The following is a 26,976-nucleotide window of genomic DNA, read 5'->3' as shown; positions in this document are numbered from 1 at the left end:
AAGCCAATGCAAGTGCAGCCATGATTTTTTGGTAAAATCTTCATTTTTCTGCTTTGGGAAATAGGAAACAGTTATTTCCTAGACAGGTATATTGCTCTCTTAGCCATGTGCCACCCTGGGACAATTTACAAACAAGCAAAATGCTTACAACAGGAACTGTAACAACAATACATACACTCTGTGCCACATGCTAAATCATGCTCTGCACAGCAGTTGTGCCCTCACTCTAAAATGGAATAAACAATTCAGTGCATCATGCAGACTTTCAGATAAGGTTCTCTTCTGTCTGTGTCATGACAAGAGCAGTACATGTAAAAGGCCATTCCTAAAATAAAATAAAAGCATATGTTACAGCAATGTAATTATATTCTGGACATAATTTGGTTGTCCATTTACTCAATGGTAATGGGTTCATCATCCTGTTCACTCTGAACATCCAGTTCAGAGCTTGAAAAAAATGAAAACAGGATCTTGGAGTCCAGGGCTGCTGTGCAATTGGAACAGTAGGCAAGCTCTGCTCTGCCAAACACCGAAGTATGGCTGTCGTGGTCAGCAAGAACATTTGACACACCTTTTCACTGAGGAGCCAAAAATTCATATTTCTCTCAGCATTGACAGCAGTTTAAAAGTTGGCCTTAGCTAGGATAAAAGTCCCATACTCAGAGTGCCATACAAACTGTTATTTGTTAAATGCAGAAAATCTGTCTTCCACAGCTATTCCTCCCCAGTTTTTTTTTTTCGTTACAACAATGATGTAATATTTCAGACACCCATCAAAAGTGTTTCCACCTATTCTTCATCTCTGTGTTTCTAGATCCATCATTACCATCTTATTTGGCGTTCTTCTGTAAGAGATCTCTACCACATTTAAACTCCCCTAAAAGCACAGTACCTTTCACCTTTAATTAGTACAGATTCCTATAATGGAAATTGCCTTATCAGTGGGAACACAGCAGTAAGCCTGTTCCAATAGCTGATTTTAGGGGGTTTACTTAGAACATCATTTTATGTAGCTTTAATAACCCTTTATGACCTAAAATAACCTAAGAACTTTGCCATCTGCATGATACAATGATACATTCCTTGATGTTAGGCTCTGCATTTTCTTTCCTTTTCCAATTTCAAGCAATGTTTACTGGAAAATTACAGCTAATTTTCCTTCCAGCCCAAAGTCCCTTACCAAAAAAATTAAACATACTCCTTTACCATTTTCCAAGAAACAGACAACATTGGCAAGAGTCACACAAAATCATTTCCATTTATTATGTGCCCTGTCTTAGCTTTCACAGGTATTAGCAAAACAATAGCTCAAGTTGTGTCCCCACCTTCCAGATGGTAAAAAAAAAAAACCAAAAAAATTCAATGGCCATGGTTTCTTTTAGAGGCAACAGTTGCACTAACATGCTACACTTTGTGTTTGCTAATTAGACTAAACTCCCTGCACACACTCACATCAACACATTGTGATTCTGGGCCATTTGTTGCAGAGCTCTCCTAGCTACATTTGAAGCTACTCCGGCTGATAAATTACCTCTTTGTATTAAAAAGAATATACAGACAAGTATCTGCAAGATCAGCCTCCAGGCCTCCTGTTTGTATCAGAGCAATATTTCAGCAGTGTTTTTCAGCATTGCTCAGCCTTGCACGGGGCCTCTGCAATAGCTGAGCTTCCCTACTGCCTGTCACATGTAATTTTTATGATCCACTTCTTCTCCAGCACAAAAGCCTCCCTCCCATCAGCACCTCCATCACACAGAGCACCTCCAGAGCTCTGCTTTCAAGGGCTGACACTGATGCCTGGGAGTTCAGCTGAGCTGCTGACACATTTATGCATGCAATGATGGCAGTCATCTGCTTGACTTCAACAGAATCCATCCGCTGGCCATTCTGGCCATTCAGAAGGATCAGACAGACCAGGAAACACACAAAGAGAGCAGGACTACAGAACACAGCTTAAGCTGTGCTCTGCAAAAGCAGCATTCAATGATCATCTGTAAAATTTTGGATTTTTTTTAGTGTGTAGTGAGTATGAACTCTACTGCAATTTTCACTGTAAGAAAACTGACAAAACACCAACGTTAGAGCCTGAATCTGCTTCATATCAACGTCTTAAAAGAGGTAAAGGTTTCCCTCAGCTTTAAAGAAAGAGAAGGATAAACCAAATGTTTTTAAAAGAACCTACAGTTCAAACATTACTTCTAGAAAGCCTTGCTAGCTCACAACACCACACTGACAGTGGTTTTCCTCAGTAATTAGTAGTACCTTTGTGCCTCAGCAAGCTGGAGGCCAGATCATCCACAGTGCTGAAAAGATGCAGTAAAACACAGATCTAGAATTCACTGAAGTATGTTGAATTGCTTTCTTCTGATTTATCCTTTACAAAGTGCCACACTAAGACTGGCATTCACACAAGCAGATGGCTTTAGGTACACCAGCATCATGGATACCTGAACTCACTTCATTATGTTTTCAAAATTACTTGTCCCATCCCTATTACACAAATCATCAGTGCCCTTGCATTCGTGTTAATCTTTAATCTACATGATAAAGCAAGCATAAGTAACTGGCTGAAAAATTGAAGCCTGAAAACGTAAAAAAAATGTTTCAGAGCATGGTTGAAAAATCATCTGAGCTGACCCTGGAAACTTCTAAGGAACTACTCAATGCTATGTCTAACCATAATTAGGAATTTCCTGCAGTCTCTGAAGTATAGTCCATGGGAAAAATTAGGAGATACTGGAGAAAGGGTCAGCAAATTACTGGTGAAAAAAATACCATCTTGCACAAGAGCTATATCAACAGTAGAATACAGTGGAAACAACATAGAGCTGAACATTTGTCAAGGCATACTGAGCAGAAAAACTAAGCAACATCCATTCATCACTAAACTATTTCATCAGAGAGGAAATATTTACCAATAAACTTGTTCTAAAAGAAAATACTGCAGCTGGCAATACTTGGTGAAGACAAGACAGACATGAACAAGTATAGCTAGGCACATTTCTGAGACCCAGCAGGTGTGTCTGCTACCCACAGGAGTGTTTTAAATTAGGTCAGACGTGTGTCTTAACAGTTGTTTTGCTCAAACATTTGCTGAGCCTGCATCCTTTGAGTTCAGACTGGACATCAGGAAAAGATTGTGAGTGGTCCAGTGAGAAAGTGAGTGGTCGTTGGAACTGGCTCCCCAGAGAAGTGGTCATGGCACCAAGCCTGACAGAGTCCAAGGACTGGCTGGCTGATGTTCTTAGTCATATGGTTTAGTTTTAAATAGTCCTGTGAAGAGCAGGGAATTGGACTTGATGATCCTTATGGGACCCTTCCAACTTGAGATATTCCACGACTCCATTACAGGCCTGGCCCCACCACCTACTGTTTGTCCTTCATCCAAAGCATGCAGACAAAAAGCAGCAGTTTCACTAGTTAGAATGATTTGAGAATAACCTTTTTTCCTCAAACTTGTCCAGATTAGTAGTCTGCCTCTTCCAGCCTTAATTCACTACTTACACAGAAAATCTTGCTCCTTGAGAGTTGGTGAGGGCTCCAGTTACAGCATCCCCCAGCACCAAAGTACAAGCACAAAATATAAGGTATGTAAAGGACTGGCCCTTTAGGTGAGGAAAAATGGGCATTTCAAACACAGATTTTTCACTGATGAACCTGCAGGTTCAACAGATTGCACAAGACCAGAGAGTTTCTTATGTCTTGTCTTGAACTGTTTTCACTGTTCTTGTGTCCAGTGTTTCTTGTCCTGTTTAATATCTTTAATGGTGATCTGAGTGAAGGGATTGAGTGTATTATCAGCAAATTTGTGCAGATGGCATCCAGCTAGGTGAGAGTGACTATCTGCTGGAGGGTAGGAAGGCTTTGCAGAGGGAACTGGACAAGCAGGATCCATGGGCTGAGACCAACAGCGTGAGGTTACACAAGACCAAGTGCCACGTTGCAGCTGGGTCACAACAACTCCAGGCAGCACCACAGTCTGAGAGATGAGTGAAAAAGGCTCTGAGAGTGCTGGGTGACAGCAGCTGAATGTGAGCCTGCTGTGCCCAGGTGGCCAAGATGGGACACAGCACCCTGGCCTGTTTCAGAAACAGTGTGGCCAGCAGGAGCAGGGCAGGGATTGTCCCCCTGTGCTGGGCACACCCAGAGTGCTGTGTCCACTTCTGGGCCCCTCAGTTCTGGAAGGAAAACTGAGGTTCTGGAGCAGGTCCAGAGATAGGCAACAAAGCAGCCACCCAGCCAGACTCATGAGAGTCTTCTTCACCCTTCCACACTTGCTGGTCTTCTCTAGGAGTGCTGGCTTGCCTGTCCAGTTTTGATTATCCCCTCGCAGAAGACTGCCCTCATGTCTCTGCCTGCAGTGAATGCAGGTGTCTGACAAAGGAGCATAACTGCTCCAAGACAGTCACTTAACTGGAGTGTTTTAGCAGGCAGGAGGCTGCACTCCAGCAGGCTGATTGCAAAACCTCCAAGGCAATAGTAACTCAATTCTGATAGCCAGAACATTGCTGGAATTACAGTAGTATTTCATCTCTGAAAGGAGTTGTTCATTATCTTGCCCAATGATCTCATCTCAGGATCCATCACTCGCTTGTTCTGTTGTTTTTTCTTTTTACTGCAGTATCTGGAGCTTAAATCATGAACTGTTATAGAAAGGGCAGACTTGACTGAGCCAAACTGCAGAGGCATATGAGCAAGCAGCCAGAGCTACTTCAGTTTATCAGAACAAGAAAGTAGTAAAAAAAAAGAATTTTAACTGCACACGACAGCTCCCCTTGGTTGGTGCTTGTGCTCCCAGTTGAGGGACAGCTCACCTAAATCAGGCATAAACTCAAGCAGCCTCTCAACCTTTTTCTCAGTTAAACTTTTATACAAAATTGACTTTCAGGCGTGAAGCACCTGCACCAAATCAGACATCCAAATACCATCCAGGTATAAGAACAGAAAGAGCAGAGTGCACAAGACAAAGGGTCACAAATAAAGCTGGCAACAGGCTGAAAATTTGCATTTCTACTCTTAAAAAACTTCTCCTGCATTCCCTAACCAAGCAGCCCTCAGGTACTAGAGCACACAACTCAGGAATGTTCTCTGGGCATGCCAATATGAGAAAATAATCATGCTCTACTTAATCCAGGCAAACTATATAAACTATAAACTTTGAACTATAGTTAGACTAGATACTAATCTGCAACCTGAGTTATACTGTGATCCCAAAGTCTTCTCAGTTTCTGAAACAACTCAGAAAGGATATGAAGAGTGTTATTTCTAATAGGGAGGCAGACTTTGCAAATACCCATCACTGTCATCAAGTAACACCGAGTTTTAAACAGTTAATGTGTACACATGGGCTCATCACAAACTAGGTAGAATATTTCTTTTCTGTTTTTCAAATACTGGAGTTACTTTACACAGCAGAAATATATTAAGTTTTTTTTCATTAGACTTCTAATGCAGTCATTTTACCTGTACAAATTGACTGTAAGAAATGACCAAAACACCTCAGAGATGTAAATCCTTTTAGAAATGAAAACTGGTGTTTTGTGTTCTAACTACAGTTTTTAGATTTTAAAATTGCACATTATTTTGACATTAAAAAAAATACATTTAAATGAGATCTGAAATCCCACTAAAACCCCTACAGGCTAAATGTCAGCAATGTTTAACACTGTAAAATTCTGCTGCAGCAGTATAATCTCTACATCAGTGGAACTGAATAGGTTTGCTTGTAAAACACATGCAACTACACAGATGTCCTTCACTAAAGAAAATATTTAACCCAATTTCCATTACACAGAAGTTTGAATGCCAGTGAATCCAGCACATAAAATATATTTTAATTTAATATATATCATTTTTGTTGGGTTTTCTTATTGTAGCCATACACATTACTAAAGGGACAGGGAGATGATAAGTTATATGTTTATAAAATACTCTCAAGTCTGCAGAGTGAATGGAAGAAAACATGATTACTGTTTCATTAAAACCAATCAGACATGCTACTAAAAAGTAAAATGGCAAAACTGCACAGGAAAATAAATCAGGAAATTTCTTCAGAGAACAATAGTTGCTAAATACCATTAATTGGTGCTGTACATTTCCTATGGAGCTCTTTGTGAAGGTGGTAAAGTTTAAAGACACATTTACTTGGTAGAAGACTGATGACACCCCTCCTTCCAAGCAGTTCAGCTGACCTTACTGCCCCCACAACTTTTATTTTGTGAGAAAAGTTAATCTTGCTTGGCACCCACCAGAAGGGCAGTGAGCCTGGAAGGAAAGCACAGTAAATATCAGCTGATACATTTTCATCTGTGTGTGTAAAAATAACCAGCAATTCTTAAGAATTCTGTGTAACAAAGGCAGGCTAGAGTGCTATTTGTCATTGAAGGTATGATTTTTTTAAAATTGAGCTGAGTCAACATTGTCAAATATAAAATGCTGGCTTTTTAACCTTTGATTTCTCCGAATCATAGCAGGAAAAATAAATAGATTATAAAACTAGTTAGGAATTTGTCTTTTCAGTTTTGCAAAGAAACAGTTTCCCACAATAAAATTGATACTCTAATTCTAAGCTTCTGAACAAGACATTCTTCTAAAGCTTCGTATCCATTGCTATTATAAATCAGAAGCTTCTAAGTTAATTTCATTTATTTTAATGTCTTCTTCATCTGGAAAATTTAATGCTTCAACATGCTGTTGTTTTAAATCAGAAAAGATCTTTATTATTACATCTATGGGGAGGGCTATTGCTGCTTTAATCAGTAAGCTGGATTTTCATCCTGCCTCCTGCCTCAGTGTTTGATGAGCAAAAAATCTGAAAAATCAGAGCTGATAACATCCATTTCCCAAATGATGAAAACAGGTATACTTCCTATTTATTTCCATGGATGACACTAAGCCATGCCATACCTAAGGCTCAGACAACTTTGTATCAAAAATAATGGGGTTTGGGTTAGTTTCATTGTTTTTATTCTAAAAATACTGGTAAATTGATTGCAGTTTTTATATGTTTTTAATTTAATTCTTTAATTCTTGGTGGCTGCTACCTCCAGGGTACGTTCTTCCAAAACAATTTTATTAATACAAAGATTTTAAAAAAACTCCCTTTTCCTCTGAGTTTTCATTAAATTACAATCTAAAATGTGTCCAGAACTCTTGTGATGTGATCCTGGTCCAGACAGAGCTTTATACAGGCTCCGCCCAAACTTTTGCCTTGTGTGAGCTTTTTAAACTCAGCTGATGTTTTCCCCCTGCCTCTTGGAGGCTCTCCCTGCCTGTTCAAGCCCACAGCACCTTCCCTGCAGATAGCCCCAATTAACCCAGGCTGCTGAGGCAGCCTGAGAATGGGCGTGAGTGGAAGAAAAATTGAGAGACAGCCACCACACTGAATCAAGTTTGTTACAGCTGAATATGAGCTCTGTTATAAAATAAAGAAAACCAAGAACAGCTGCAAACACCATGCTGACAAAACAAGCAAGAACCTAGATAAACTGTTCCAGCTTTACCATTGTGTGACACAGGGAGTTTTGATCTTCACTTAAGATCAGTGTGCCTAAATCCACTTAGGATTGGTTTAAAACTGCATCAGTTTCAAACAAATTCCAGCTGGTGCCACTCAACAGACACAGAGTGGGCCTGTTTTCTTCTGTCACATGGTTCTCACTACTACCAAACTTAGTTTGCAGTCTTGACTTTCTGCTTCTACTCCTGTGCCAGACAGAATATCCCCCCAAAAATGGCGTGGCAGGGAAGCATGCAGTGAAAGACCCAGCAAGATTATTCTTCACTGATGATATATGAATATTTTAGTTCAGCTTTGTGGAAACACTTGAGATGTAGAACATCTCAACTGTAGGTAGGAGTAAAAGTGAATGAACTGTCAAGTTAATTTTTTAAATATTGAACTTGGTAGCCCATGTACTGGCTTGATATACAGGGAAGGAAAATTTATGCTTCCTTTCATCACCAGTGTGTTAATATCACTGTGGAGGAGCAGCTGGTCACATACAGAGCTCAAAGTAAAATTTCAGCCTGTTTATAAAATCCATGTGCCTGAAATCAGACAACCAACAACAAATAAAACCACAAAAACCCTCCAAACAAGGAACAACCCACAAAGCCAAAACAACAACTAGAAGAGACATACCCAATACATATTAAAGTAATTCCAGGTGTTCTCACAGTTTCTTGAAACATCATTTTTGTACTTTCCTCCCTCACAAAGAAAGGTGCTTACCAAGTTACCTGTATTTTGACCTATCCTGGAGCCATCAAGTTATCCTCAAATTAACCAAAAAAACCATTTGTAAACTGTGAAACTTTTCAATGTCTGAAAATAGAGCTGCCTGTTGTTTGCAACATCCTGTGTACACGCAGGGAATGGGGAGAGGAAAAAGATGTAAGTACAGCAAAAGAGCACTGCATTAATATCCTGATAATCTGGCCCTTTAAGGGGTTTTGATACACAAGATGAAAGGAAAAGTTGATCAAGAGAGAATAAATTACTTTCAGTGTTACCAGAGAGATTTTTTTCCCACTAATGCTACAGCTATCTAACAGTATGGTTAGGGCAAACAGTAAAGAAACTACCAAAGATTTTGCAGTATACTGAGCCAAAAATACTACATGACTGTGTTTTAAGGCACTTCTAGACACAGTACTTGAGCTGTTTACTGAGCAGTCCACAAGCAGCCTACTCAGATATTTGATTTTATCGGCACAGGCCACCCACATCTGACCCAGTAAAAGTGCACATGTGCAAGAAGAATCCCCCAAAAACAGTGCATCTTTTTTTTATACTCTGACCTTTAGCAAACAAAACCTCTTTTCTGTCATGTTCATACAGAAAGAAATCCAGTACACAATTTCATGGAAAGTACACTGGGAACATTTCTTGTATCACTGAGCATGGCATTAAGTCAACACAGGAATTTCTTCTGAGACTTGTCAATGCCTCAGCATTTCTTTAGTTCCAAGTTTGTGGAAGAATATCAATACAAAATGTTCACATATCACGCATGTACCTAATGTGTTCAGTCTGGCAAGGTAGACCTGAGACTCCCTGAGAAAAAATGAAAGGACAAAGAATTGTTCATTGTAGGAGGTGCTGGACAACACATGCTGACAATTACTGTGTGATCTGAAAATGTGGATTTTGCTTATATTTCCCTTACAGCAGAGGCAGGATGAAAAATAAACTATGCTTCATCTTTTTTCTTTTTCCAAAACCTACAATTTATTCATAGAAAACCACTTGCAGGCAATCTGTAAGATTTCAGAACAGGGAGAGCAGGGAGAAATAGAGCCTAAAGCAGCAAAAAACAAAAACTAAAAAAAAAAAAAAAAAAAAAAAAAAAAAAAAAAAAAAAATTAAATGCAGTGAAGAAAGCTCCATCAGCCACCAGAGAACCACCACCATGTTTCAGTTTGGTTTAGAAACCATAGCCTGCACTGACTGAACAATTTAGTTTATACTTTCAACTTATTCCTCATGCAGGGATCCAGTTCTCGTGTCTCAAGTCAAACAAGAGTACCTAGGCGAAAATAAACCCTTGGCACAAAATGAACATATGATGTTTCCACATACAGTACTGAAAGGAACTTTCTCTCCTAGACACAGAAAAAGTGAAAAATAAACAGTTCTACTGCAAAAGTATTTGCAGCACCACACAATTCTCATGCTTATCAGTCAGCACAGACCTCAGTGGAGACACCAGGGAAATGGAGAGCAGTGGGATGTAAGAACTTCCATCAGATACAGGAACACCCACAGGAACAGGTCATGGGGAAACTGAGCTCTGCTGTGGTCAGCACTGTGCTTATGTAACACCTACAGGGAAAAATCAGTTTTGGTTACTGTAATTAGCAGCCAAAATGCCTTCCCTTCCTTCAAGCAACAGTTTAGACAGATACTATCAGAAGACAGGAAACTTAGCTAAGGATTTAAAAAAAACCACATTGCTAATAAGATCATATTCAACATTAAAGAATGAGCAGCATGAACAGCCTTTTGTGGATTAGATGGCATATTGCAATTGTGCCTCCAAGCGAACTGGGCAGCAGAAAATGGTGTGTAGTAAGCAACTAACAAAAGCACCCAGCACACAAGTGCTGAAAGACTGCCTCATCTCTTTTATGCAGTGACTCTTGGCTTCTGTATACACCTAGACACCTTGATTTGCTCATTTCTCTAGATTTTTTATGACATAATGATCATCTCAAGCCATTTGAAAGTGCAACAAAGGGGGGGATATCCATGAGCAACTTCTTTGTTAAGCACAGCAAGCGTCCATAGTGACTCACCAGACTCATCCATTTTTCTCTACCTGAATAAAAACATGCCACTAAAACAGGAAATTCCAAGTTTCAAAGGTGCTAAGTATAAAGTCTTAAGAGGCCATGAAAAATTCTGTCACTATTCATTTTTGTATTTCATTTGATTCACTCAATCTGTCTCCATGACTTTACATTGTAGCTTCAACAACTACTCCTACAACCACATTTGAATTGTAGAGGAACAAGATAGGTCTAACAGACCATTAAATAGCAATGGCACTTTGTTTCCCATATGAATGATACTTTCTCCTGCCTATTAATATTTCATTATACCAAGTCTGTTTACCAAATGTTCAGATCAAATGTTAGGGAAAAAGATGTTATAGTCTACATTTTATTAGCAGACAGTGTGCATTTGTGGAGTAAGCATTTTGTGGGAAGAATGGCAAGCTGTATGCTCAGTTATCTAGTTGGATAGCACAGTGATGGCTGATAAAAGCTTCTCCTTGCACCCTACAGGTTGTTTCCAGAACAGTTAAGGTCTGGCTATAATGTTAGCTCCAAATAAACATCTCATTATTTTGCTCAGTTCTGCTCAACAATCCCTTTTCAAAAACAATCACCCAACCCCATCAAAATTTATTCAGTTTTCTATTTTCTGATTTTGTATGTCTCACACGATGTAATTCATTCAGATAGTGACCAAGGGATTTAGTGTTGAGGTCAAATATAAGTTACAAAAGAAAAAAAAATTTCACGCTGAGAAAAACTGCTTCTTGATGTGTACTTAATTTTTAATGCAGCATGCACTTGGAAGCCATGAGAGAGTTAAACCTGCCCCAGACCTCAGCAGCTGCTCTGTGCACTTCCGAAATAACCTTGGGAAGGAGCTAGCAACAATCTGTGTCCCAGCTCCCAGAATGCCAGGCATTCACACATCACGGCAACAGATGCTCCATTCCAGCTCTGCAGCTTTGTGTGCTGGCACACTTTCATTTGTTGCCAGCCATCACCCCCCCAATGACCTCCTCCAGACCTCAGATCAACAACAGAGCAAGGGAAACTACAGTCAGGATCCCAGAGAAAATGCAGCTTTCCCTCAGAATGATGTACCTGACACACCAAAACCAGAAGCACTCCAGAGTTCAGCTACAGTCACATAAGTATCACACAATGACACTGTCATTAAGACAGCGTTTACATTAGTAAAATTAGCATATAACAATTGCACCTGGCAGAACTCTTTCCATCCCAAGAAAATGGCACCAAATTTTCCATGTTACTTAATCATCACAAAACAAGATGTGATTGGCCCATGCAAAACCAAGAAGCACATCCTGGTTGTTCAAATGGGTCATGAGATTTCCTCAGATACTGTTGGAAAAGATGGCCCTTAACTTCAGCTTCACTCCCAAGAATCTTGGAAAATAAAGTGCTGTTTATCAGTACCCCAGACAGCTGGGGTGAAGTTTCTATTTCCACAGACCTTCTGTGTCACGACTGATACTGAATTTTTTTTTCCTGCATTATGAAGGGATCTCAAAGCAAAATCTTCCCAAGCACATGGAACAGTCCCCACATCAGTTCCTTTTCACATAAGTGTTTGCCAAAAAGATGATACTCATGGGAAAATATTTTTTTACACTCAACTAGGAATGTTCAAACAAGTTCATTCCTATAACTGTAGGAAAATTATGACACAGAGCAAGCATGAGAATGAATGCAAACAAACCCTATCTGTGAACTTACGCTTGAAATAATGTACACAACTGGTATAGAGAACTCAGATACTAATTAACAGAAGGAGCAGCAATGCTTGATTTGATTTTTGCCAAAACATGCATAAGACATTTAACCTAGAGCTGGTTATGTAACCTGAAACCCTAGCCTTAAATCCCCTTCCCTTCTATAACCTGATCTTACCTACAGTAAAAAGGTATCTGTACCTGAAAGACAGTGTATCAGTTTATATTCTTTGTTTCAGAATTTCTATCCCTTGCAAGCAAACAGATCTGAAACTCAAGCAAAAAAAACAAGTCCCTGAACTGGTATACAGCAGTTGTCAATACATAGCATACAGTGCTCAAACTTTGCATAAGCCAAAAAAAAAAATCTGAGTTTTAGAGTGCTCCCATGGCATCTGATGTGGAAATCTTCAGGCAGAAGATGAAGGGTGGAACAATGACCAGCAAACAGTGGGCGGCAGCCACCTCCAGTCCTTCAGCTTTTCACCTAATGAGCTCACCAGCCAAAAGTCCTATAAACTATGTCCCACTGGGTCTGCATTTTTTATGGGCCCTCTGGGAATCCAGACAGAGGTCATCTCTATGGTCACTGTGTCGTGCAGCTATTCCAGGAAGCTGGAACAACTGAAAACATTACACTTGGGCAGAGAAGGGTCAGGAGGCTGAGCTGTTTCATTCATGGGCCTGACAAGTTCATGTGAGGGGATTTTGTGCCCTTTTGACTCCTCTGTTCTTTTCTTCTGCTCTATCCTGGCAGGTGGCATTAATAATCCTTTTGTGGATTTCACTTAGTCTGACCTCTGTTTAGGGGGGAGACTACAGTAAATCCTCTGGAAGGACCAGGGAGGAGCCTGGGTGTTATTCCAACACCAGCTCTGCCTGTTTTAGAGAGAACCCCCAGAGAGCTGCACAGGTGGAGCATTTGAGAGAGCATTTACAGCAGTGCTCCTTTTGATAGGTGTTTCTTAGTGGCCAGTTTCCATATTGAAGGAAATAATCCTTGCAATCCCCGTTTAGGACAGGACATGTGTACACACAAACAGATCAGGGTTTTTTCAGTCCCATCACCAGGATATCAAGTGGCAGCAAAAATGGCACAAATGTTCTGCCCCATAAAAATCTCAGATGTTAATGAAACCGTAACAATTGCCAGGGAGCCAGCTTCCCTGTGTTCTGGGAAAGCAAACACAGATTTGATGTGCCAGGGGTCTCATATTCCACCAAAAACAAACAGCTTCAAGGGTTAAAGTCAGCAGCAGACAGATGTGCTGCCTTTTCCCATCAGCCACCCATATCCTGTGCCAAGTCTGCTTGAGACCACAGTGAGAACTAACTGGAAGTCAGCTGAGGCAGCTTATGAATCTCTTGCATAGCACAGCTCTGGAAACATTCATCCTTCCCTCAACAGCTGTCTTCAGAAGGTCTTCAAGGAATCATTTGGGATACAGAGGCAAATGGACAATGAAACCCTTAGATCATGGCTATAAATACTGCCTTTCCCCATGGCTATTTTAGTTAAGGGCCAGTCATGCCACCCTTACACATACTATTCAATCCACTTGCATTAACTACTCAGACAATGTGTTATTAATGAATTAACTTTCCAAAAGCTCATTTAGCTCCTAATTCCACCAGCTTTCAGTAAGATGCCCAGCTGTCATACATCTCAGAGCCTGTATCTCAAATGGATAGAACCAAATGTCTCCCAGATCTCTCCTGGGAAAGCTTCTGCACCTGATGCCTTCTACAAACTAGAAATGAAAACACACACTTTCAAGGTAATATTAGTTTAGGAGCTAATATAGAAGCTGGTCTTTGTCGGAAGCCTCCAGAGGCAGTTATGGAGAAATGTCCTCACAGAGGTGCACACAGTTTTACATGTTTGGTAAATTAGCATAGTTGTCAAACCCCACAAATTGGGAGCACAAGGGGTGATGCAGTCAGAAGTGAGAGGAAAGCTAATGTCTTTACAAACAATTTGATGGGTGAAGATATGTGTGTTAACATCTTTGAAAAGAGTCTTAAACAAACCTTTGGGCAACAGGTTTGTTGCAGAGCCCAGAGACCTTGGCTCCAGGTTCAGACAAGAAAAACAGACAAAAGTCGATACAAGCCTGAACTTGGGGGTAAAGTAACAAGTTCAAGGAAAGAACATGTGGTGGGCTGTTTAGGAAGGCTGTGCCTTCTTAGTGTCACAGAAACTGCAGGAAAATCAAAAGCCCTCCAACAATATTTTTAGTGTTATAGAATCAAGGCATTACTTTTTCCAGCCAGAATGTGCAACTGAAACCATTTCATCCACACACAGCCCAGAAAAATATTCCAAACAGTCCCTGGAGCTGGAGTTACTGGTGCCCAATGCCCTGGATTACATTTGAACAATCAAGGAATTGGAGAATTCCCTGGATAAATGCAAGAATGAGAACGTGCAGCAGATCTTGATCAATGCCACCATCACGGTGGTCAGCATGGTGGCAAGGGGGGCAACAGCTGTCAGAGGAGGAGCTGGGTAGGATTGAGGATGCGTATGACATGGCACCAGCACTGGGCTGGGCCAAGCTGTGCATCTACAATACGTGGAGTTCTGTGTGCCCCTCATTGGTCCCAACCTCTCCCTCATCCTCGCGGCCTCCATGGCTGCCAAGATCAGCGGGTGGCAGGAGGCCTGACCCCACTGTCCAAGCTGCAACACCCTGCTGCTAGGGCTTGTCCTCCACCTCTGTCCTGCCCCACACCGGCTTCATCCACCACAGCATCGCCCGGGCCCTGATGCCAGATTTGAGGAGAGCAGCGCGGCTTGTGGCAGCCACATGCAGCCAGGGGGACACCTGCCATGAGAGCAGGGCAGGAAGGTGGGCTATGAGCTGAGGGAGGGGATGGAGCACAAGTTGGACAAGTGGCAGGAACCCATCCCAGTGAACCCATTGGCAGCACCACTGGATGGGCTGAGGGAGAAGGGGGAGGGCCAATTGTAGTGGAAGTTGAAGGAACACTTGGGGCTGACCTAGATCCACAAACAGGCCAACAAGATGAGCTCTAGGGAGATGGAGGAGGACATCTATCAGGGGGAGCTCAGGTTCAGCCTGGGCCACCTGGGCAAGGCCAGGGGTGGCCGCATGGGCCAGACCCTAGTCCATGAGGCCACCAAGGCCCAGATCAGGAAAGCCCTGCAGAGGACCCTGCAGAAGCAGAGGGTCATCCACAGGGGAGAATCCACAATCTGGATTTCTGTTTCTCATAGTTCATGTTGGGACTTCATTGAATCCTTAAGGCTGGAAAAGACCTCCAGGATCAAGCACCACCTTTGACCAAAGACCACATGAAGGCATGGCCTCAAGCATGGCCTTCACCCTCCTGCAGAGGTTGGAGATTGTGAACCTACAGGCAGCTTGGAAGAAAGTGGCTGAGGCCAACAGAACTATTTCTCCTGCATGGCCAAGTTTGTCAAGGTCAAGGGGAACAAAAATGGGATCCCCATTCCCCCAACCCCACTGGGATCTCCAAATCCCACCCTGCGACACCCAAATACCCAAGGATTCCCTCTCAGTGTCACTTTACCAAATTTTTTAAATATTGGAATTTGTGGCTGAGGCATCTTAGGGGGGTTGAGGGTGCCACCATGATATTTTATGAAAAATCTATTTGCCAGGATTTTTCTCCTGAGAAGCCTCAGAAACAAAATGTAAACAATAATTATCTGGTTGCTTGGAATGTGGTTTGGAGGTTGCTTACCAACAGGTGCATCTTTGATTGGTTCCATAGGAATTGTTTTACTTAATGACCAATCCCAGTCCAGCTGTGTCAGACTCTCTGATCAGTCACAAGTTTTTATTATCATTCTTGTCTAGCCTTCTGATGTGGACTTGCTCTTTCTTTAGTACAGTTTTAGTATATCTTTCCTTTTAATATAATACATCATAATATAATAAATCTGAGAACTGAGTCAATTCTCATCTCTCACCTCATCCTGGGGACCCTCATCACAACACCACAACAATTGGTGACCACATGAGGTGGAGTCAGAGAGTCCTGGAGGGATTTTGGATGGTCCTGGATGGATTTTGGGGGAATCCTTAATAGAATTTGGGAGTCTTAGGGAAAAAAAAATTAAAAATATATAGATTACAGAGTTACAAAGATATGTGTAAGCAATGCAGAGAATACATAAAACAAAAAAAGGCAAAAAATCAATTGGCATCACACCCACACAGTACTTTGATATTTAAGAAGTCACCATGGTAACATCTGCACTGCAGCCCAGAATGAAGCAGGTCTTGCTGCAAGTCCTCTGCTAGAACTACTGGAGCCTGACTTTTTACTCCTTACAGTACATCAGGGCTAAAATATCAGCCCAAAAAGGAGACAACAAAACCCTGGCCACTAAGTAGTACATTTAATGAGCAAATAACTGTAGGCAGAACTGTTGGTTTTCCTGGGCATTCAATTGTCTGAATCTTATGCAAGAAACTTAAACCAACAGAAACTGATTAAGAGCTGGGCCTGGATTATGTTGTGTTTGTGAATTACAGCCTCAAAATCCATCTAGAACTACAGATGACAAACTTTATATTAGTACAGCTTCCTAAAATGAGAAATATGTTCCTGGGAAAGTACATCACATTAAGCAGTACACAGGTCTCATTTCTCAAGTTGTTTTTTTTTAATATCTCAAAAAAATATATATATATTGTCTCCTTGTAATCCTAAGAGTCCTCTCCATCCCCTTGAAATCCATCACCCATGGCGCCATCAATACTGGAGCACCTGCATGTGTTTGGTTTGTTAACACAGGCCCTGTTTATTTTCTGTCACTCAGAGCAGGCAGCTGCTCACACACTCTGCACCAGTGAGCCCACCTGGCTCCCTGTGTCCTTAACTCTCCCACTTGAATCCCAGAAGAGGGCTGATGTGCAAGATACTGACCTTAACTTCTAAAGCAAGGTGTGGAAATACAAACATGTTCCATAACAGCACCTTGGGAAGAGTTATTTGAGAGAAGGAGCAAATTCGTGTCTGCTTTGCTGTATCACCACAAAACATTGAAAGACACCACCTCTGACATCTTCTCCTGTGCCTGACACAAGCTGCTAAACAAGCCTTCATAACATGAAAAGGCTTCTCAATCATTACTGACTTAAAGATTGTGGGTAATATCAGATCTAAAAAGGCCTGCAAAGTTTTCTTTCCCCCTTAGCATTATTCCATGTTCTATCTAATTATGCAATATAATGGTAAATACCAACTCTGCAATCATGGATTAAGAAAACCAGAGGCATTTACCAATTTTCTGAGTGCCTTTTTTTTAATAATCAGCTCAAAAGACACTTTATCTTCTGTATCAAAACTAATAGCTAATCGAGAAAGCTAACAGATTAATTCATTTCAGCCAATGCCAGACACTTCTGTATCCATCACAAAATTCAAATATCACTGAAGCAAAAGACCAGTAAAATAGAAGTTATCCTATAGAGACACATGCCTTTATACCCCATTAAGTACAGCTGTCATTGTTGCATTTAGTGAAAAAAGTGTAATGGCTCCGCTTACAAGGAAATTCTGTAATTCTAAATTTCTTTTAAACCATTCTTCCAGCTCCTTCAACTGCCAGTCCTCGTGGGTTTTGTTATGCAGGCCCTAGGAATACACAGACCAGCTGCAACAGCTGGGATCCTGTTTCACTTGCTGTCTTATCTTATGGATCTACAAACACTTAATGTCAACCTTCAGAAAATCAATCCAGATCACACCCTTTGAAGCACAGCATGATGCTTTCTACAGTTTGCTTTTGTGGGGAACTTCTGCACAAGTCTAAGCCTTCAACAGCTGCATGTTTCCTCCCAACATCTGTGGCATTGGAAACATCAGACCAGATACCTTGAAGAGTATTAATAACAGAATGAGGTAGCTATAACAAACAGAAGAACAGTAAATATGCCCAGCTGGTTCCAGTTCTCCTCTTACCCCTAACTTGCATTTTGTTCCACCTCTCTCATGCCATAAAGTCAGCTTCCTTGCATACACACTTTCTGTTTATAATTTGGAGTCAATGCAGAAGTTGCTCACAATTAGGAATTACATTTTTCTGATGATATTAACTTCTGCTTATTTCAAAATAAAATTCTACATGTCCTGAGTTCCTCTTAAAAATGTTTATAAATCATTCCACAAGGGTTTTTTTGGAAATCATGATAACTTGGCTGTGTACACATACCTCTCCCACTGCTTATAGCAAGGTTTGTGACAGTTTTTTGCTGCTTTCCTAAGAAAAGTAAAGTTCATCTATTTCCCAAAAAAAGCAGTCCATTGACTTGCAAAAGCAAAGTAGCTGAAGAGTACTTTTGACATTCTGCATTATCTGGCAGCTGGCTACTAAAAAATGTTCCCAAATACTCAGCTTGAACATAGCAACTTAATACCAAAGGCAACAAGCTTAAAAATAACGTTTTGAAGACAGATTTTTGAAAGAACCACAACAGAGTGAATTCAGAGAAGAGCAGTGGACCTAGGGAAGGGTCTAGAGAACAAGAAGAGAAGCTCAAGGGGCTGGGGTTGTTTAGCCTGGAGAAGAGAAGGCTCAGGGGACACCTTATCAGTCTCTACAACTGCATGAAAGGAAGTGGTAGAAAAATGGGGGTTGGTGTCTTCCCCAAGACAACCAGCAGCAGGGTGAGAGGAAATGCTCTGAAGCTGGGCCAGGGGAGGTTCAAGTTGGAAATCAGGAAGAATTTTTTCACTGAAAGGGTGATTGAGCACTGGAATGGGCTGCCCAGGGAGTGGTGGAGTGTTTCGAGAAACAGCTGAATATGGCACTCAGTGCTGTGGTCTTTGGTCAAAGGTTGTGCTTGATCCTGGAGGTCTTTTCCAGCCTTAAGGTTTCAATGAAGTCACAACACGAACTAAGAGAAACAGGTAATTTTGTGCCAATGCTGCCAGAGCAGCTTTAACTGAACCCTGCCATGGTCAGACATTGTTTATATTAATTACAATTAACATTATGCTAATTAAAAGCTCTCTGTCAAAGCAGAGCTCATAGCAAGAGGCATTGATGTAGAAACGGACAGCCTTGCTCTGTGTTCTGTAAAGCTAAGTGCTTTCTTTTGCCAAGCCAAGAATCAAAGTCAACCCTCAACACTGACATTCTTACAAATTCTGTCCCTTAACAGAAAGAATATTCAAATCATTATTTACACTGCTTTATTGCATTATTTTACGAAGTCTGTTAAAAATACAAACCTTAACCTCCACCCTACCTCACTCAGAGAAGCATTAGAGATGTACAAGTATCACCTTGTCCTTCTCCGTTATTTAAAAACAACACAAAGACCCCTGACTTGCACTCACCATTGCATGCAGCAGGCACACAATTGCAAACTCTGAAAAGCATTCATTTCTCTGCCTGCACTGTTCTCAAACCCTGGCAGAACAGAGGGAAAGCTGTCTATAGGATGTGGGAACATCCCTGTTGTGCTCATCCAGTAATAGTGGCACACAGCAGATGACAGAATGGCTTCTATTTTGAGGTCATTGGAATTCCAGTGTATTTTAAATTCAACACCACAGCAAACTCGTGTACACTTGATGCTTCTGTAAACTAAACTAAGGCTCCTCAACTCATCTTCTTCAGGACAAAAGTCATTGTTACAACACACCATCTCCTGCCAGCACTCATAAACAATTTAAACTATCTCTCATACCTACACATGTTGCAAGTGAAGCAAAAGATCCATCTCTATTTTTAAACTCTGAAATTAAAGCCTAGTGATAGATCAAGTTAAGCAAGCTGCAAGCCAGTATTAAGGAAATTTTAAGTCCATGAGGGGAATTTTCAGGTTAAAAAGGCATCAACACCACAGAAAGCTTTGCTGGTATGATTTTAGCAGAGGTTGCCATTTAAAAGTCATACATATAAAAAGGTGCTTTTATCAAATCGAGTGTTGCTCCTGCTTTTATGCACATATTTTAATAGGACTATCAGTGAAGAAGATACTGAAAACATGCAAGTCTAAAACTGAACATCAGTTAAATCTGTCATGAATCAGGCCGTGGCAAATCACAAGTGCTTAATGGCCTTTTTCATGCAGACACAATCTTAGCAAATCAGCCTATTTTTACAAATAATACTATAAAGCCTAGAATTCCTCACATTTTATAGCCCAGAACATGAAATTAATTATGAGTTTCTACAAAAAAAAGGCAGCATTCTGAGAGTCCTTTTTTTTTTTCACACCTGAATAAAAACCTTTTCTTTTAGCTGTAGCAAAATTGCAAGGTTTCAATCTCACATAGATGCTTACAGAGGGAATGGTTAGAGCCTGCTCCAAACAGCAGAGGACTGAGCTGGAAGAGACCTCTGGAGATAATCCAATGCACCTATTTCACATAGGTTATCTACAACAGACTGTCTGGGACCAGGTTAATATGGCGTTTGAATAGCCCAAGAATGGAGATTTCAGAGTCTTTGAGAAACCTCTGATCCTTCTTGACCACTTTCACAGGAGAAAGATTTCTTATCTGTTGCCTTTTGCCCTTTCACCAGTGTAAGGCAGAGCAATTTACCTCTGTCACCTTTAATGCCTGTAAATAATGACATTTTCTTTTACTCAGAGGCCCTCCCATAAAACCAAAGTTCAATTACCTAAATAAAAACCAGTTACTCTTAAATTTGAAGCAAAGCTTGGTAAGGAAGCTTGTAGATTAAAAACCCATCTGAATAAAAGAGATGATTCAACCTCTGAAATTCTCAGCTCCCACAATCTTTGTACAGGAGAATGAGCAGCGCTTCCAGCCTCTTATCAAGACCTGCACAATTTACTCAGTTAGTACAAAGATAAAGGGATGTACAAGTGCTAGAAACAGACACAGACTGAGCAGCAGGTACAAAAACAGCGGAAGCTCCAAAATTCTGATTTAGCCTTGAAACAAATGTGAGCTTAGTGAATTCCCAGGGAAGAGCAGTCTGCCTCACAGGTTATCCAGGCAACAGAAATGGGGGTTTGTTTGTTTGTGGTTTTTTCCCAACTTTTTTGTACAATAAACCTGAACAGTCTTTAGTTAGACACCACAAAACTAACCACTACTCTGATCTGGAGACAGGACGAACTTGAGATGGCTGTGCTCAAGTAGCACCTTCCCTACTCTACTGCTAAATCCAAAACCCTCCCTCAAAAAAGACAGTAAAAGCTTTTTTTTTTAAAAAAAAAAATACTAAATGGGCACAGTCCAACAGTTTAAGCTGTGCCCATATTCAGCAAGAACAATTATTTTACCATACCACTAAAAAAAATTAAAAGAAAATATAAAGGACTTAATACAGAGAAGTACAAGATAAGCCTTGTTTTCTAATTGAATGGCAAGACTAAAATACTCACAGCATCTTCTCACATACTTACCAGATGCTGCCTGCAGGTAAGTTCACACAGAATCCTGCACTGTGTGTTTAAAACTAGGCTCAATAAGCTCAAGAAAACATTGACTAATACTCATTTCTGCTCTGGCAAAGGGAAGGACACGATAGGATCCAAGGATTAGATATCAGCTCCATTAAAGCACCTAACTATGTTAGGGTTTTCCTGTGGATGTTATGACAGTGTAGGACAGGTAGCTACCTAAATAACCTAAGCTTGATGCTCTTAGCAACTCCTAACAAACTTCCTTCTCTCTGCCCTGCTGAGCTGAGTAGTTTCTGCTTCTAAATTAATTAGTAATCCCTACTTCAGAGCACATTTCTTTGTCTATTTTCAAAGAAAACATTACTCCCTTGATCATACCCCTTCAATACTTGTGGCATTCACATTCTCTATAAAAATCCCTTCGTCCAGGATGTCTCTCCTGGGAAGCTGAGACACCTCAGAGAAAAGGAAAACAATTCTTATCTCATTTGCTTCTCCTGTGTTGTGCTCACATGTGGAATGTGTTTGGAGATTGTTTATCCAACATGTGATTGTTTCATTGGATTCTGGCGTGAGTTGTTTGACTCTTTGGCCAATTGGGGCCAAGCTGCTTTGGGACTCTGGAAAGAGTCACAAGTTTTCATTATTGGCTTTTTAGCATTCAATAAGTATCTTTTCTGTATTCTTTAGTATGGTATTCTTTAATATAATATAGTATTATAAAGTAATAAATTAACCTTTTGAGAACATGGAGTCAGATTCATCATTCCTGCCTTTGTTAGTATACTCCCAGCAAATACAAGAAATACTTTTACTATTTCCTTAATTGGGTATCTGTAATACCAAAATTGCTTCTTTATTTCAGCAAATCTAGGATTTTAACAGTGCACTTGCTTGAATACAGAGCAAATACAGCCTACAGGACCTACCTGCATTAAAAGTTCTGCCTTTATCTAAACTTCGACCCTGAATCTGACTTGGAAAGAATGGACATTTCTATGGATCTCAGAGCAGCAGCCAGCAAGGATTCAGGAAACAAGTCAATGAAAGCCAATTAAGTAACTAAGACAGAAGGATGAACTGTACTTGTGAAATTCATTACTGGAGATTCTGCCTTTTCTGCAGTGTAGCTTGAAGATTAAAAGTTTAAAAGCCAAGCTAATTTTTAGATAACACATTTATTTCCTTCTTCCCTACCCTGTCCCTCCACTTGAAAGCAAGTAAGACCAGCTTTCATATGTGAACTGCTGGGTGGAACCACTGAACTGAGACCACATTCCCACTGGGATTTTAAGTGACTTCCCTTCAGTCCAGACAGCTGTGCAACACAGTGCCCTTGGCCCTCACTCTTAGATGGCTCACATTTGACTTGCTGGAGTTAACAGACATCAAAAGTATCAGTGTGAAGGAAAAGTCAGGGCCAAAAAATTAAACTGGACAGAAATATGAATGCCATTTCAAGAATGATTAAAGGAGAAGTTGGTGTCTGCTATTTGCTGAACAGCCAAGTCTCAGACTTCAGTGCCCCTGAAATGCAGGATATGAAATCCAGATTTTGAGTCTCATAGTTTGGACCCTCAGCCCAACACCAAAGCATCATGCCAAAGAGCAATGTGAAAATACTCACATGCACTTGACTGAAATGCAATTTACCCTTAACATTGCCGCTAAAAATGTTCAGATATAATTTAAAAATTCATAGAAGACCACCTTCCTTAGGCCAGACTATCATTTGTTAAACTAATCCATGTCATTTATGCCGATACCCATTACTAGCACAAACTATTAAAGTGACAAGTTCTTTCAGACCGAGTCAGAATCTGCACATTCAGAGGATGCCTGCAATTCACCTGTCAGTGTCCTGCACCCCAAAGCAGACAACTGAAGCAATTACTATATTGCTGATAATCTTGCAAGCCTTTTTTTTCCTCCTGTTGTCCACTTCCAGCAGGGAAATTATATTCCACCTTTAGGTGCATAAAAAACATTTCCAAGTGCTAATTTGCTAAAGCTTCAGCTGTAGAATTGACTTCATCAGCTAAATATCCAGGGCTCTGGTGTAGCAGAAAGCTTTGTTTTCTGGCTCTCAGTCGTTGCACAGAATGAGCTGCAAGGCATCTGGAGTTGTCTCTCATTTTGCCCCAAGGACAACCCAAGCTATTTTCTCTGCTGTGAGGAATATTGAGGAATATTGACTGTCACACAGAACCTCAGAGATGTGGCTCTCCTTGCTGCTCTGTGCCAAGCTCTCACCCACAGCAGTATCAGCAAGGGGAGCCCATGGAGAGGCAGTTTTTGCATCTCCAGTCCTGCTTCTGCCTGGAGCCACTTTGATTGCTCCTTGGGGTTGCTGTACTGTACACCAAAATCCCTGCTCTTCTGCAGGCTGGAGTGGCTGGAAGACAAAAATACCATGGTCCCCATTCTTCACATTCACTTCCAACCCCAAACTATTTGCTACAGCTTGCTGTCCAGACATCATCCCCAAGGCAGTTCCCAGTCCTTCTCTTTTTTCTGTTCCTTGCCCTACTGTCTTAAATTTCCATGTTATTTCTCCCCAGAAATCTTCCCTTTGATCTACTTTTGATCCAGCAGAAAAAAAACTGGTGGGAAAACAATATGCACTGAAAAGCTGCATTTAACACAGAAACATTCCATGAAAGTCTAGTCATTTAAAACATGGAGAGACATCTCAGCTAGAACTATCACAAGACAGTTTTGTGGTACTAACACACACACTGTTTCTAGTCAACTTGTATTTATAAAGCTACTCCACCCTCTCTTCTTTTTAGAGAAGAAATTCAAAGGGATTGCCAGCACATGCTCACTCTAACCTTGTTCAGAGCAGGAGACAAAAGTCTTTTGTTCAGGTTCAGAGGCAATTATTGCTCCCCTATGATGACAAAAACTTAGAGTCAAGCTAAATTGAAAGTTTTTCTTGGTATAGCAATAGATTCTTTTATACATCCATATGAATTTCTGCTATTAAAAGCAGTAATGGAATTTCCATGATAAGTATACCTTAAGGGGACTGATCATTCCCAAAAAAAGAAAGTTCAATTAGCAGCAAAAATGGAAACTAAACTTGTTTATGCTGCATTTTAGAGTACCCTTCTGGTTTTGCAGTCCTCCCATGTTATATAATTTTTATTTTATTTTGTCATCAATTTATCTTATTTGTTTTTCACTTTACATCTTGCAGCACCGGATCATAAGCATTATTTCTGGTGAGAAGCTGCATTGCATTTTAATTTAAAATAGAAAAATTTTTGTTTCAAACCAAGATGTTTCTTTTATAACAATGGCCTGATGTGAGCTATGATCTACAAGGTCTTCCCCAGCCTAAGTGATTCTATGATACTCTGGAACTAGCCTTAAAAAAAAAAATCACAGCTTTTACTTATTGGTCTTAAGAAACCCACACCTCTATTGTCCACATTACAGCTCTTCTATGAATAAACCCAGTATTTCACTTCAAGGGCTGTCTGTCCCAAAGTTCCTCCCATGATAAATTTAATTTGTTTTTCAAAAGGAGCAGAGCAGCTGAAGGTCTCTTTTCACAATATCCACAGAGAAAACAAGATCCTGTTATTCCAGCAGCACTCCTTGTGTCCCTAAAGACAGCATGCCAGCCTCTCCCTTATCCTAACCCCATTTCTCAGAGGTTAATAACTGATGTGTCACTCTGCAGCTACACACAACAATCTACACAGTCTCCACCAGGGAGAAGGCCCACAGGATACAGCTGGGTCTTTGCCAATTAAAATTGATTTCTTCTAGCAAACAAGCCTGGTAATATTACAATGTTAAGAAAATTTTCAAAGCATCAAAGAGAATAAAATTGTCACCTAATAAAGTCATAAATTGCTGTACTGAGTAAAACTGCATTTTTAGCTGTAGGTATACTCCAAATTCATTTTTGTCTTTAAACTGTTCAGAGCAGGGTTTTTTTAACCTGTTTTCTAACTATGAAGAGAGAGGCTTCTGTCCTCACAAAAATTCCACACTTGAACTTTATGACACTCTTGCATTTCAGCAGTCCTCACACTCCAAACCAGTCATATATTGCAGTTAATATGCAAAGACTTCCATTTAAATGATTTATTGCAATTCTAAAAGTACTTCAAACTCGTAATCTAAAAATATTCACTTGATTATAATGCCTTCTTACCAGTCCAAATATTAGAGCAGAAGGCCATAACCAGCTCCATTTATTTCAGCATGCACAAAAGATTTGCTCTTGCTTCTCATGCACTCTTCAAAATATATTTAAAGCTATTATTTCACATACTGTTTTCTAGAACTAAGTCTTTCACTTCTCAATCTACATCCTTTGCTCCTCTGTGTGACCCTGTTTAAGTACAAAGGCCTCAGCCCCCCAAAGCTACTGATCACTTTCTCACAGGAGTATTGAATAAATATTAACATGGGGCAAAAATCCTCCCCGAGAGAATTTAAAGCTGTGTAAAATGAATGTACTGCTTTGTGCAAAGCAAATGTGCAGTTTTGATGCCTTAGCACAAAGGTCCCTCACATTCCACGTGTCTACCTGAACACATGATTAATTAGAGGATGAATAAAGACGCATACTGGGGAAATCTCAATAAATGTCAGACACACAACAGTTGCACTTCCCCTGAAGACAGCTCAGTTGTGATTCTGCACTTCCAACACCTGACTGCTATGATAACTCATTTTCCATGTAGGTGAAAGACTTAACAGAGACCCTCTGGCCACGCTGGGGCTTTAAGGACATTCTAGATGCCGTGGAGTTCTGCTTCTTGGCATTTCCTCCTGCTGCTGTGACCATTGCACAGGCACTAAGGAGATGAAGGTGTAGCTGAGTATCCACCACACTAAATCCATGCTTTTCTCATACTTCATGCATTTGTAAAAACCTAAGAATTGATTATGGGCAAAACAGAACAGTCCTCCCCCCACTGACTCGCCCACTGCAAGAAAAGTGTATGTCATGGACATATTTTCTGAAAAAAAACCCAAAAAACAAAAGAGTTGATAGAGTTAGCAGCTCAAAAGCATTGAAAAGCCAAAAATTAGCCTCAGCCCAAATGGTTCAATTAAGGGCTGTGGCCAGGGCATTCCAGAAATCTTCTCAAAATTGTTTGATAACTCTCAATGGATTTTTGATAATTGTTGATGGATTTTCTTTAGCAGTTCTTTGTTTCAGGATTCTGCAAGCCTGTTTCAGGACCAAAAGGGACTTCCAGAGATGCCAATGACAAACATCTCCAGTCCATGAACTTTCTCCTGAAACTCAGCTGTTTGGACTTGAAGCAATGAACTTTCTTTGCATTGTTTTTGCATTTTCTTATATTGTAAGCTTGTTTTAGTGGTATGATAGAATTTCATGTTCTACAGGTGAAGAATTTCCTTGATCATTCCACATCAGCACTTGATGGAGGTTTTTGATTGGCGACAGATAAACCTGTTTAGTAGTGTTTGCTCTCTCTTCTGCAAGGGCCCAGCAGAAGAATTTACAAACACATATCTTTTTAATTTAATCTAAAATAAAAAGGGTGAAATGTCACAGACATTTTCTGAAAAATTCT

At 40.5% G+C, this 26,976-nt stretch overlaps 2 protein-coding genes across 3 annotated transcripts in view; one reads left to right on the top strand and one right to left on the bottom strand.

Annotated features, from left to right (window-relative positions):
• The window catches only part of ARHGAP24 (Rho GTPase activating protein 24), a 246,647-nt gene that overhangs the window by 199,494 nt on the left and 20,177 nt on the right, over positions 1-26,976 (bottom strand). The window contains exon 1 of one of the 2 annotated variants that reach the window (XM_064711179.1): positions 9,697-9,715. The exons of the other annotated variant lie outside the window; for it this stretch is intronic. The gene's annotated coding sequence lies outside the window, so the exon portion shown is untranslated. Of the gene's footprint in view, positions 1-9,696; positions 9,716-26,976 lie in introns of those variants that run through there. 2 annotated transcript variants of the gene reach the window in all.
• On the top strand, positions 13,664-15,607 carry PRPF31 (pre-mRNA processing factor 31). Its single transcript, XM_064712307.1, is given in 8 exon segments — positions 13,664-13,795; positions 14,288-14,496; positions 14,498-14,586; positions 14,589-14,718; positions 14,720-14,865; positions 14,868-15,263; positions 15,343-15,432; positions 15,435-15,607. Coding segments are annotated over 8 exon segments (1,365 nt in total).

Source organism: Zonotrichia leucophrys, chromosome 4, assembly GCF_028769735.1.
Source record: "Zonotrichia leucophrys gambelii isolate GWCS_2022_RI chromosome 4, RI_Zleu_2.0, whole genome shotgun sequence".
Classification (NCBI taxonomy): Eukaryota; Metazoa; Chordata; class Aves; order Passeriformes; family Passerellidae; genus Zonotrichia; species Zonotrichia leucophrys.
This window is presented reverse-complemented; position numbering and strand designations above follow the sequence as displayed.